Source organism: Pseudophryne corroboree, chromosome 6 (assembly GCF_028390025.1).
Source record: "Pseudophryne corroboree isolate aPseCor3 chromosome 6, aPseCor3.hap2, whole genome shotgun sequence".
Classification (NCBI taxonomy): domain Eukaryota; kingdom Metazoa; phylum Chordata; class Amphibia; order Anura; family Myobatrachidae; genus Pseudophryne; species Pseudophryne corroboree.
In genome coordinates this window covers 192,411,580-192,425,443 of record NC_086449.1, presented here as the reverse complement: position 1 = coordinate 192,425,443, position 13,864 = coordinate 192,411,580, and the positions used below count along the sequence as shown (strand labels likewise).

The window sequence follows — 13,864 nt, the reverse complement described above, 5'->3', positions numbered from 1 at the left end:
TGCCTTAAAATCTTATCTTTTCTAAGCTAAATAATAGTTTAAGAAGTGATCACTGACCAACCAGCCCATTATATTACTGTATATACCTCTTAATCTTTTTTGACGCAGACCAATAATCTATTTTTATATCTATCATGGTGCACGTCGAAGTTTTTTACTTCAAAGTCGGTATGTTCAAAATGTCTGGGTTATTAGAGGTAGCTCCACCTTTTTCTCACTTACCACAATAAAAGTAACTATTATTTGAAAAATTTGTAAAAAATTATAAAATTATAATAATACATATATTTAACCAGTAACAAAATTGGTGGTTGGTAGAATCCTTGCCTTTTCGAAACATTCAGTGAATATGCAATTTCCTCTGGGAGACGGTAAAGTCATCAAAGAATATAAACATTTTATGCATACCAGGTCACATACATATGACAAATTAAGGACCTCATACATTTGCAGCGGATTGCGCCAATTCCCCATTCCCACGATGCATGGGTTAGGGGAATCAGGGAAATTCAACATGCTGAAATTCCCTGATTTGCCTATCCTGCCGAAAATATTATCTGGATCAGCAAATTGGGGAATTTTAAAATGTAGAATTTATCTGAATCCTTGAAGGATCGCAGATCATCGATGGCCGGCAATCAGCGTTATTGAACGGCAAACCTGATTGAATCAGGAAAACCAGAAGCAGATGTATGAGGCCCTTTAGGCATAACTTAAGGGGAAATACCAGGGAACATACAAAAGGTACAAAGATTTTTTTTTAAATGGAAATCATAAGGCTGGTTTTGGCTTATAACTAACTTTAAATTTAGTGGTGAAATCGCTGAGATCACACAGGTTTCTTTATCTCTGTAACTATTGCTTAACCCTTTAGAAATGGCAATTAAAAATACCAAAATAAGTTCACCCTGTTGCTAAAGAGAAAAAAAAAAAAAGTGTTTTTCTTTTAAATTATTTATCACAATAAAAAGAAAATATAGCTTTTATTCGCAAATATATATCTGTTAGCATAGAGCAGACATTTTTGAGTTGTTTCACTGCATTAGCTGCCATAATTTATGCTGGGAGACTATTCCATGCTAAACCGTAAATGATTGTCTTAAGATATCCCTAGACCAAGAACTATCAGGGAAGGGTTCTAGATTGACATAGAAAAAAATAGATTTAAGTAAAATATCCTCCACTTCAGATTCTTTGCCACACTAATGACAAAAGTCTGGAGCTTGGTATTGTTCTAGAGAAATTAGTAGCTAAATAAAGCTATTCATATATAGCAAAATAGAATTATCATATATTAAAAGCAACCAACTACAATGTAAGAGCAGTGGTTTCCTGTTATTCATCAGCTTCTAGACTGGTCAAATACATGGAAATGATAAAAGTCTACATTTGGTTCCACTCCTTTAGGTGGCTACATCGGAAGAAGCAGGCCCAATCCCCTTTCAGTGCAAGCTATTGATGTGCAGTGTATAGAATGCCCAGGGCTCAGGAATATAGATCACTCCAGGGTATTTCTTGCGGAGAATTTCATCATTCCATAACCATACGATCCAAACTGCAATAAGGAGCAAAGTGGCAGAAAATGAGAGGAGTAAGAAGAGGCCATTACTGTCCAGGCGCAAGCCCTTGCGCTTTTGGTGTAGGATGAGAGCGAGCATTGCAAAAAAGGTGAAAATGAAGATTATGAAGATCTGTCCTTCAGTCACCAGGTACCTGCAAGAAATGGGAGTTTAGGGATTACATAGGAGGGAAACATTCTCCAAATGAAGAGAAGCAATAGCACACGAGGACATGCACTGAATCTGGAGGGAGGTAGTTTCAGTGGAAAACTTACTTCACAGAAAGGGTAGTGGATAAGTGGAATAGCCTCCCATCAGGGGTGGTAGAGGCTAATAGAGTAGAGCAATTTAAACATGCTTGAGATAGACATAATGATATCCTTACAAAGATCTTAGGCTCTAATAGGGTTTGAGATAACAATAAGGTTAAAAAAAGGGCAAACTAGATGGGCCGAGTGTTTCTTATCTGCCGTCAAATTCTATGTTTCTATTTTTCATAGCAAAGGCAAAACTGAGACAACACTTATAATTAGATGTACAGGTTTATAATCTGAGTGCAATAAAGATACTTACCAGTAATACAGGCTGCCAGGTACCAGTAAAGACCAGGCTGACAAAGGCATCCGACTCTCGCCCCTCACTGTCGTGAAACAACCGGAAAAGTAGATAAACAGGATGAGGAAAAATGGAATGTACCTGTAAGAGATCAGACATATGAGGTGTAATGATTGTTAGACAGTAGTCTCAATAATGTGACATATACCAAATCCAAACACCCTTTACTTCACCCTTTCACAAACAGTACAGCATTATAAACCCACATATATTATAGGACAGCAGTCACTCTGGGTATATTAACAGGCAGAGACAAAGGACCCCCATTCTATGGTTAGTAAAAGCCTCAAAGGGAATACTATTTTAATTTTAGCATTACTAGCATGGAAGGAATAATAACAGTGCCACTGTTACTATATGGAATATTCAAGTTATGAAGCGGCAGCCAAAATGTATGGACAACTAAAATAATACATTCTTACATTGTATTAGCATCATCTATAAATTCTTTACCCCCCCCCACCCTCCCCTGTACAATTATATGTACTGTTACAGACATCAAACAAACTCTTACCACATGGAATGACCCAAATATTCATCATAATAATACAACAACTCAAAGGAGTCCACCTGTGATAAAACAGAAGCACATGTGAGGGAAGCTGTTATAAGACACAGGATGAGCACAGTGGATTAAGATCTTACCCATGTTCAATTAACAGGACAAAAAATAAAATAAATTATATTATCTGCTGTAAATGTTTGTCTTGATAGTGGATCATTAATGCAGCCAATCAGAACTTAGCAGTTAGCATTTGTGTAAGAAATGGCACCAACATACCCAGCTACAACTGTGAGATAAGAGGGCGTGTGTGCTCGACACCATCTCTTATGTTTAAACAGAACAGTTTCCTCACCTCCCGCATTACTGCTGCAGAACCCTACTCCCATCTTATCCCCCCGCCTTCTCACCAGGGTGGGGGGCTGCAGCTTTTGCATGATTGGGTTGTCTCGCACAGACAGGTGGAGCTGATATCCGCTGAAGATCAGTCTATGATTTACAGAATCCCCGACAAGATGGATACTCGCCCCCATCACAAAGGTCATGATGCTGATATATATTACAGAGTTAGGCAGGGTTTTTGGAGATCTCTCTATTAGCTGGAAGAGACAGAGGCAAACATAAACAGCAGAAAATGGGAATATACATAGCCTGGTATTAACAAATGATCACAGTACGATAAGTTATTATACAGAGCTGGATGTGTTGGCGGATTAATATATATAGCAATTATGCACAAGGCAATCATGCACAATTATGCATTATGCATAACCGCCGACCTGTGCATTTGTGTTTTCCTCCACTACTTTTTTTTTTTTTTATAGAATTGGACAGATGTGAGGAAAAAGGGGCAAAGCATACATCTAATATAACCCTTCATATGCCATGACTAAAGCAGGACTTTATGTGCAACTGTCAACTGCACATAGTGAAGTGAGCTAGAATGCAGCCCACACATTTATTAGGAACCGATGGCATAACCAATCCACATTTATTTATGATCAGGAGATACTGGTTCCTAGTAAATGGACTGTCAGATTCTCATAACTATTAATTAAGCCCGTATAATTTCTGTCTCCATTATGTGTAGGCAACAGGCCCACTGTAAGGTCCCTCTCAGCTTTTCTCTACACATGGCTCCCATCTGATCTAATCTGAGCTTTATTTACAAGTGGTGCTGCGTTTGGTATGGTCTATGGTCTTACATTACAAAGGCCCTGAACCATAGCTTGTTGTGGAAAATAAAAATAGGGACATACTATTTAGTAATTTTACATAAATTAAATTAATGATTATATTTTTTCTCCATCCTTGACTATACATGTCACAAACCAGAACCTTTAGTAACCTTGTATTGAGCAAAGTGAGCCCGCAAGGCGATGCGTTTCTACAAATGGTTGTCCCAGATTTAAAAATTATCCACATTAACCCCAGAAATGCAAAAAAATAAAAAAGTGGGTCGCCCATGTTTGTGTCGATCACTGCCATGTCGACCTTTTAATCATGTCGACCTTTTGTCCAGGTCGACCTTTCATATGTCAACCTTATGTCAATACCAACCTAATGACTGTTGATCTAGACATTGTAGCTCTTGTATACCACACCCCCTTAAGTCATGGGTGCCAGACTGAACTATTCAATTGTTTTGCCGATGAGCGCGAGTGCCCATAACTTACTGTGTCTAAATGCTCCGGGTTTAGCCACGTAAATTGGGCGTGATGCTGAAACTGCAGTATGGGTGCCCCAAAGGCCAGAATTTTTGCGTATTTCTGCTTGCCACCTCAGGAGGGAGCGAGCAGGTATAATAGTGCCCATGGCACTCGCGTCCTTTCTGCAAAACAACTGAATAGCTCCGTAGGGCGCCAAACTATTTAATTTCCCCCCTTAATGTAATAATTATAGGGTCTAAAATACTTTCTAGCATAATTGCACATTATTATCCAATTTTACCTTCAAGAGTAGGAGTGGAGTTATAATGTTATAAGCCATGTGAAAGTAGTCGCCTGCGCTGGGCTTATTCAATGGGAACCAGTCCAAGGGAAGGATAATCTGCAGATGAAACAAGCAGGATAACTAGAGTATAATGAGACAAGTGTTGTCATATTGGGAAAGAACCCATAATATTCCTCATTCCTTGAAGCAGATTATTTACTCACGTGTGGATCTTAAAAGGTATCTAATGATGCAATACTTTATTACAGTGAGAGGAACAAGTAGTATGTTGCAGCTATGTATAATACAGCAACTAGAATACATAATTGAGATTATACAGCAATAGAATAGACAGGAATGAACTGACAGGGAACATGCATAAGAACATGGTAGCGTCTAGTTCCCCTTCCGTAAATGTCAGCCGGTGACATCACAGGCCATGTGACGGTCCGTTTTACACATGCACATCAACAGGGTAGCATCTAGTTTCCTTTCATGGAGAGGACCTTTCCCATAAGCCATGTCACAAACTATTTGGAATAGTAACCTGTGGTGAGCGAAGCGGAGCGAGACACCGAGCCCGAAGCGTGGCGAGCCCGCGAGGGTCCATTGGTGCATAGACAAAAAGAAATAATAATAATAATTTTATTTATATAGCGCTCTTTCTCCAATAGGACTCAAGGCGCTTAACAGATACATAGCATAATATAGTACACAAAATAATGAAGTACATTTTCATAAAATACAGAAGCATGAAGATACTAAAAGGGACATTATGGAAATGCTTGAGTAAACAGAAAAGTCTTGAGTCTACTTTTGAAGCATTCTATAGTTGGGGCCTCTCGCACTGTGTGGGGAAGTGAGTTCCATAGAGTCGGAGCAGCATGACTAAAAGCTCGACCCCCAGATGAATTACGGGAGATTCTAGGTACTGCTAAAAGTCCTGCATCTACAGATCGCAGTAATCGAGTGGGGCAGTATGGGGTCAGAAGCTGCTTCAGGTACCTTGGGCCCTGGTCATGTAATGCTTTGAAACTCAGTAAGCCAATCTTGAAGATGATTCGCCATCTTACAGGCAGCCAGTGAAGGGAGTAGAGGATGGGTGTTATGTGGCTAGAACGGGGCTGGTTGGTTAACAGCCTGTTTTGCACCAGCTGTAAGCGTTGCAATTGTTTTGCTGGGAGATCAAGATAGAGGACATTACAGTTGTCTAATCGAGATGATACAAATGCGTGGATGACTTTTGGCAGATCATCTGAGGGAATTAAGTGCTTGATTCTGGCTATGTTCCTCAGGTGAAAGAATGAGGATTTGATTGTGGCTGATATCTGATGTTTAAGTGTCAAGTCACCATCCAGGACAAAGCCAAGATTCCGCACACGATCACTGGTCTGTAATTCTGAATCCCCGAGTGTAAGTCCAGTTGGTTGGCTATGCTGCAGTCTTGTCCTTTGATGTTGCGGTCGTATCATAAGGACCTCTGTTTTATCTGGGTTCAGTCGCAGCCAACTGGCGCTCATCAACTCCTGTAGCTCAGATAGACAGCCATTTAGGGTTGCTATTGGGTTATCAGTGCCCGAAGCAAAGGACAAGTACAGTTGTGTATCATCTGCATAGCAGTGGTTATGTAAATAACCTATCTGAACAGCAGGGAGCATAAACTTACATAAACAGAAGGGGAAAGAGAGGGTTTATAATAAATAGTCTAGTTCCTCTTCAGTTACTGAAACAGAGGGGGATCTAGTCTCTACCATAAGAACATCTGTAGGTACTAACAGTCTGTAGCTGGCTGTAGGCTAAGATGTAAATTAATTAGCAGAATGCATGTAACATGCACCGAATGGCCCAGTGCCCAATACACCAAGCCTCATGTTACCTGACCGGATAATGTGACATCACGGCAAACCTTTCACAACTCTACGCTTCCTAATATTACCACCTCTCATGTGGAGACCAGAGTTACTTACCAGCATTAGTAGCGGTTGATTTTGTCTGTGATCATGTCACAGGCAGATATCACAAACTAAAACCACAGCATATGATTGTGACCAGTAAAAAGAGACCTCCACAGTAACAACAAGGGGCTTTCACCGATTAGTCCCGGAACGGTCTCAGAACATCAGTATTAGTTATATACCTAGAGTGTAATCTGGCGACAATTTGCTGAAGTGTAACCATAATCACAATGGTCACTAGAAAGTGTAGATCACACGTTTTCATGGTAAATTCTCACTGGCAGAATAAAAATAGGCTCTGCTCAGGAGTCAGCACCCCAGTCTGGTAATCAGGTGGAAGACTGGAATTAGGCTACAGTACGCTCTATCACAGAATTCCTGCGTTCTCGGACATACGCCGCCTTGTAAACAATAATACTAACGTGCCAGGTGGCCATTGGTGGTACACACCAATGTGTGGTCCTCGCTGGAGAATTACTATATATGTGTAATACCCACTACCTGGCGAGATAGCCCATATCCCCATAATATGCTCACCATAACAATGGGGCGCCCGAAGTCCAGAAGCCAGTTCTGCAGGGTGAAATAGAACCAGAGGTCCAGGTGAAAGTGGGAGCTCCTGGTGCCATCATCCGACTGCACAGCGCCAAACCTGGGGAACCAACACAGACACTGCCCATTACTATGTGACACTACCATACAGCCCCTCCATAGGAGTGGTGCCAGCCGGGCAGCGGGGAAAAGGGAAGGGGGGTGGGGTCATGCCTACTGTACACTGCAGCCTGCAGGTAACCACACTGGGTTTCGCCAGCTGCCCGGGAACTACAAGTCCCTGGATGCCCTGCAGGTTATGGGTGCTGGGGAGAGCAGGGGTGGGCACGCAATTGGGGGCTGGGTACCTGGCCGGAGACCCCGCGGACGGGTGATGCCGCCTCCGCACTGAGCTCTGCATGCCGCCGGCCGGGCTGTGCGTGTGTCGCCGGAGAGATGAGGATGATGATGATAATGATGCCCGGGCACCGTTACAGCCGGCACAGACCCAGCAGCGCCAGAGCAACAGCCAATCAGGGAGCAGGCTGGGGGCGGGGTCACTTAGGAGTCATGTGACACAGTGAGCAGCAGCGGCTGTACCCTGAGACAGTGTATATAGCGTGCGTCTCCTGCAGGGGATGACAGGGTCACAGGCAGCGCAGCGGCGTAGGGGTGATAGGCGAGTGTTGGGGTGACATGGCCCGGCAGCCCGTGCCTCCCTCTCTCCTGCCGCCCACACCCGGAACCTCAGCGACACGCGCCTGTTTCCATGTAGACGGACCGGAAGTGATCACTCGCGGACTTCCTTCGGCTGTTGTTGCTGCCGCTGCGGCCCCGGGATGGCCCTGGAGGGGCTGTCTGTCTACGTGTATAAGGCGGCGGCTGAGGGCCGGGTGTTGACCCTGGCGGCGCTGCTGCTGAACCGGACAGAGAGCGAGATCCGCAGCCTACTCAGCTCGGTCACCCAACACGGCGGCCAGCGCTCCACCCCGCTCATCATCGCTGCCCGCAACGGGCACAGCAAGGTGGTGCGGCTGCTGCTGGAGCACTACCGGGTGGAGACCCAGCAGACCGGCACAGTGCGCTTCGATGGGTGAGGATCCTAAGGGACAGGGCCGGGAGGGGGCAACATCCTGTTGCCTTAATGGGAGCAGTAAGGGTGGCACATAGGGGGTGTGAGTGGGCAGAGACTTGTAGTTTGGCACAAGCAGCATGAGCTGGGAGATCAGCCACCATATGAGTGTTTGGGGCATGTGTAGAGCTATAGAAGAGCCCATATAGTAACAGCTGTTATAGATCAGCTAGCTGGACTCACATTGTCATTGACCTGCTCTTATCCCTCACGCTATCTTTTTTCCCTCCCTTCCTCCAGCTATGTCATCGATGGAGCCACTGCCCTGTGGTGTGCAGCTGGAGCCGGGCACTATGAAGTGGTCAAACTTCTCGTCAGCCATGGCGCCAATGTTAACCATACAACTGTCACCAATTCCACCCCGCTGAGGGCAGCTTGCTTTGATGGGAGACTTGACATTGTTCGCTTCCTTGTGGAAAATAATGCAAACATTAGTATTGCCAACAAGTATGACAACACGTGCCTGATGATTGCTGCTTATAAGGGTCACACCGATGTAGTACGGTACCTCCTGGAGCAGCATGCTGACCCAAACTCCAGGGCTCATTGTGGTGCCACAGCTCTGCACTTTGCTGCGGAAGCTGGACATTTAGACATTGTGCGTGAACTGGTTAAATGGAAAGCAGCTATGGTTGTGAATGGTCATGGGATGACGCCTTTGAAGGTAGCAGCGGAGAGCTGCAAGGCGGAGGTAGTGGAGCTGCTTCTTGCACACTCAGATTGTGATGTCCAGAGCAGAGTGGAGGCTTTGGAGCTGTTGGGTGCATCCTTTGCCAATGATCGGGAGAATTACAATATCACCAAGACTTATCAGTACTTGTACCTGGCAATGTTGGAACGTTTCAGAGATCCTGACAACATCCTCAGCAAACAAGTTCTCCCTCCAATCCTGGCATATGGCATGAGAACAGAATGTCGTAACCCACTTGAATTGGATGCCATCCGCCGTGACACAGACGCGTTACACATGGAAGGATTGATTGTGCGTGAGCGAATACTTGGCTCTGATAACATCGATGTGTCTCACCCAATAATATATCGAGGTGCTGTTTATGCTGATAACATGGAATTTGAGCACTGCATTAAGCTCTGGCTACATGCGCTGCAGCTGCGTCAGAAAGGGAACCGCAATACTCACAAAGACCTTCTAAGGTTCGCACAGGTATTCTCGCAAATGATTCACTTGAATGAGCCTGTCAAAGCCTATGATGTGGAGAGTGTATTGAGATGTAGTGTCCTGGAAATTGAACGTGGGGTAACACGAGTTCAGAATCCGCAAGAGCCTGATGCTCATTCTGCACTGGAAAACCATGAATGCAATCTTTTCACGTTTCTCTACCTCGTCTGTATCTCCACCAAGACTCAGTGCTCCGAAGAAGAGCAGTCTCGCATCAACAAGCAGATCTATCGGTTAGTGCATCTTGACCCTCGCACTCGGGAGGGATGTAGCCTCCTTCATCTAGCCGTTGATTCCAGCACACCTGTTGATGATTTCCACACTAATGATGTTTGTAACTTCCCCAGTGCCCCTGTAGCCAAGTTGCTTATAGACTGTGGTGCGAATGTTAATGCCACAGACAATGTAGGTAATACCCCGCTCCATCTGATTGTGCAATACAACCGTCCCATTAGTGACTTTCTCACGTTGCACGCCATCATTATAAGCTTGGTGGAGGCAGGTGCTCACACCGATATGACTAACAAAGAAAAGAAAACTCCACTGGACAGGAGCACTACAGGCGTATCGGAGATCCTACTGAAAACACAGATGAAGCTCAGTCTAAAGTGCCTGGCTGCCCGAGCCGTGCGTCTGCACAACATCAAATACAAGAACCAGATTCCCAGAACACTTGAGGAGTTTGTGGAGTTTCATTGAATGCCTGTATGGACGGAATCCCCTTATGTGTGCATGCAAAGAGCTCCGGGATTGGTTATACACAATCCCTGAGTTATTTGCCTGTACTTTTAAGAGTATGGGGCTGATTCAACAAGTCCCTTCATATGCACTGCAAACCTGTCTTTCTGCTCTGTACAGAACGGTCCTTCAAATGTCTTGTGGAGCAGAGAAATGCTGTACTTGCTATTGAATAGGTCTCTTTTAATATACAAGATAAGGTGCTGAATTAGGAGTGTGGAGTTCCTGTCAGGACAGGACACATCAAGTGGGCGGATTGGGGCATTAATAGCCCACAATCCAATTTTTTTTTTTTGTTAATCCAATTAATGAGGCTTTTGCACATTTTTTTTTTTTTTTTTTAAGTTGGTTGTTTGACTATTTTCATAGATTGAACATTGACTTAAATCCTGTTTTGAAGAGATGTCTTTGTCTTGCTGGGAGAAACATATTGAAAAATGTGATGCTTTTCTGCCCAGGTTTTCACATCTCCTATGACAGGCTATGTGTGGCTTGTTGGTAGAGACTTCATGCCATTGAACATGTGCCATTCATGAATGCTGGCCATATTCCAGTAAGCTATATGCCTAAGATTTACTGCTGGCTTCTAGCTTTTTGGCATTCTAATTTTTAAGATGTCTGAATGCTCACCTTTTCTGTCTTAAATAAAAACTCAGGCTGGCTCCTTTAATTCTTAGTGTATGTGCTCCGCTGCTCTGAATGTCCGTATAGTACTTCATAAAGGATAGAATTGTTTTCCAGCTGTTGGCCAATCACCCTGCATCCTAGGGAAATCTTAAAGACGAACTCCAACCATAGTAGTAGTTTAACATGAATCATTCTCCTGTTGACACAGCAATTATATTTCAATATATGAGACCCCAAAATTGTTCAGCCTTGCTGACAACCCATTCTGTGGTTGCTGCACACACAGACTTGTCACGGAAACTACTGTGGTAATAGCTGTGGTTGTCCCATTCACCTCATCCTAATGCTAGTTGTGGGGAGAGATTATTAGTGCGTGCAACATATTGTATCTGTATTTGGAAGGCATTAATCTTAGATTTGTGGTTGTTTCATGCAGTTGGCCGCAAATACAGTTAACTGCAAAGGGTCTGATTTTGTGCAAATCAGGTGTCAACTGACCGCAAATACAGCAATCTGCAATGAGCAGACTGTCACAGTAAAAGTACAGTGAACAGTGTAGCTCAATGGTTCCCAGACGTGTTTGAATCACGGCGCCCTAGAGTATCAAAATAAATTTTCACTGCATTCCTAGGCCAAAAATGTGTTTATTGAGAAAGTCAGAAAAAATATATAAAATTAAGTAAATTGTGTTTATATGTCATCATTGGGTTCGGTTATGTGGTGAGGGACAGGATTCACTTCTGGTTTCCACATATTTTATGATTGGCAGCCACAAGCACTGGTTTTGTCTATTACATTGACCGTAAATAATTTGAACTGGTTCTGGACCACCAACCTGGGGCGGGTGTGGTATGTTAGGTAGATTAGACTTGGGTCGACAGTGTCTAGGTCAACCACTATTGGTTGACAGTAAGTAGGTTGACATGGTTTCTAGGTCGCCGTGAGTTTTACTTTTTTGGGTGTCGTTTTCTCCATACAGTGACCAGGAACCCCAATTAGTGCACTGTGTCCCCTCGCATGGCTCGCCACAAGTTACCGTTCCCAATTGTAGTCCACGTGGATCGTAAAGTATGAAAAAGTAAAAAAAAAAAGTGAACTCATGTCGACCTTTTCTCATGTTGACTATTTCGACCTAGAGTCCCTGTCGACCTAGAAACCATGTCGACCTACTTTCGGCAGATCTAGACAGTGTAGACCTAAAGACCGGATCCCCCCTGAGGTACCCCGGGATGCCTAGGCACACAGTTTGAGAACCACTGGTGTAGCTAGCTCCATACAACTCCATATTTTACAGAAAATGCAAATTGCTAACAATTTGTTACTTAACACTGCACTATGGTTGGAGATCTTCTTCTTTGGGTGGATATGTCTACATTTGGACACGTGCTAAAAAACCCAAACACATAACCCCCTTCCCCCATACAGCAAATATGGATCCCATGTCCTGGTACCTTCCTGTTTCCTGAAGCTAAGATCTAGCAGGCTCTTGGTTTTGGACTGTCATGTCATGGCTGTACAATCATGTTCTATGGAAACTTTCTACAGTCGGCAGCATTTACTGAGGTTGGCAACATTATTTTAGGTAGTTACCAGCAAAGGGAGCTGCCTTATTTATGTGTGTTCAATGGAGCCCCCTATCCGTTTGATAGATAGACAGTGTCTAGTTAGACAGTCAATAGATAGACACCATATATTAGACAGACATTAGGTCGACAGGGTCAAAAGGTCGACCTAAAAAAGATAGACAAATGGGTTTTTTTTTAAATGTAACATGTTTTTGGATTATTTCATACTTTCTCTATCCATGTCGGCATAGAGTTGGTTATAAACCTTGTGGCGAGCGCAGCGAGCCACCGTGCCCGAAGCGTGGCGAGCAAAGCGAGCCCCGCGAGGGTATGCCTTTCTACAATTGGGGGTCCCAGATGACAAAACTATCCACACAAACCACAAAAATGCAAAAAACATGGTGTCTACCTTTTGACCTGTCGACCTTTTCCATGTTGACCTCTTGACCCTGTCGACCTAATGTCCATCTAACATATGGTGTCTATCTATTGACTGTCTAACTAGACACTATCTTTCATACCGGAACCATGGAGCCCTCGGGGTATATTTACTATGTCGCAGTTTGTCAAAGCCCTGATGATCGATGTGGCCGATAGTTTAAAAATGGCACTAGGAGTTAATACTAACAAGCCTGGTCTAGTATTCATTCCTGTTGCGTTTTCAAACTGTCAGAGCATCCGATGATCGTAGACTTGAACAAACTGTGGCCATAGTAAATATACCCCCTGATCTTACTGGGAATATGTTGTGCAAAAGTGGACAATCTCTTTTAATCAGGCATGGTGACATCGGGCCAAAAATAATATGGTTACAGTATGTTTGCTTTTATTTGCTAAGAGGTTATACTTTCTCCTATCACAACAGTTACTAATATGAATGTAAAAATGGCTACACGGTCAGGGAACACTTTTATGTTTTTAGTTTGACCTAAACATTTACGTGTATGTGTTCTGTTGTCAAGGAAGTTTAGAAAGTGACATGATTGCAGCACCTTTTGTAATGATCTTGTAGTACAGATACATTGATTGCCACCTGCACTGCTGCTGTATAAGGAATGCCAGGGGCAGATTGGTGAGAGATGGTATTTTCCCCCCCCCTATAATTTGGAACACTGTATCTAAATTAAGGTAACTAATAATTACCTCTAAGCACAAGCCTTTTATATAGTAAATTAAATACCTGTATATTGAAAAGTTTAGATATTAAAAGTACAGATGGAGCCCTCTTCATCTTTGCCTTTAATAGGTGAGCCAGGGCAGTCGGACTTAATTTCCTGCTGTAATGACTTAAGGCCTGTACTCACGGGCCGACGTGGGAGAGATGTGTGCTGAGCGAACCACTCAGCACACATCTCTCCCACCGCTCAGCACAACGCGATGTGTGCTGAGCGTGCGAGGGGAGGCCGCTCATTTCACCCAGCGGGTGAAATGAGCGACTTGTTAGCGCGCTGTGGGGGGGTACACATGGAGCGATCATGCTTAAAATCTAAGCAATCTAGTCAGATTACTTAGATTTTAAGCAGCGATCGCT

General features: G+C 43.7%; 2 protein-coding genes across 2 annotated transcripts; one reads left to right on the top strand and one right to left on the bottom strand.

Annotated features, from left to right (window-relative positions):
* Nucleotides 1-964: 964 nt before the first annotated feature.
* CLN6 (CLN6 transmembrane ER protein) lies at nt 965-7,626 on the bottom strand. Its single transcript, XM_063925541.1, has 7 exons — nt 7,463-7,626; nt 7,101-7,215; nt 4,627-4,725; nt 3,087-3,275; nt 2,689-2,744; nt 2,133-2,255; nt 965-1,713 (listed from the first exon to the last, which is right to left on the bottom strand). Exons 1-7 carry the CDS (start codon nt 7,513-7,515, stop codon nt 1,443-1,445), a joined length of 906 nt encoding a protein of 301 aa, XP_063781611.1. The 5' UTR covers nt 7,516-7,626; the 3' UTR covers nt 965-1,442.
* A 100-nt stretch (nt 7,627-7,726) lies between these two features.
* FEM1B (fem-1 homolog B) lies at nt 7,727-10,811 on the top strand. Its single transcript, XM_063925539.1, has 2 exons — nt 7,727-8,187; nt 8,467-10,811. The coding sequence occupies exons 1-2, from the start codon at nt 7,934-7,936 to the stop codon at nt 10,100-10,102; spliced, it is 1,890 nt and encodes a 629-aa protein (XP_063781609.1). The 5' UTR covers nt 7,727-7,933; the 3' UTR covers nt 10,103-10,811.
* The last annotated feature ends 3,053 nt before the right edge of the window (nt 10,812-13,864 follow it).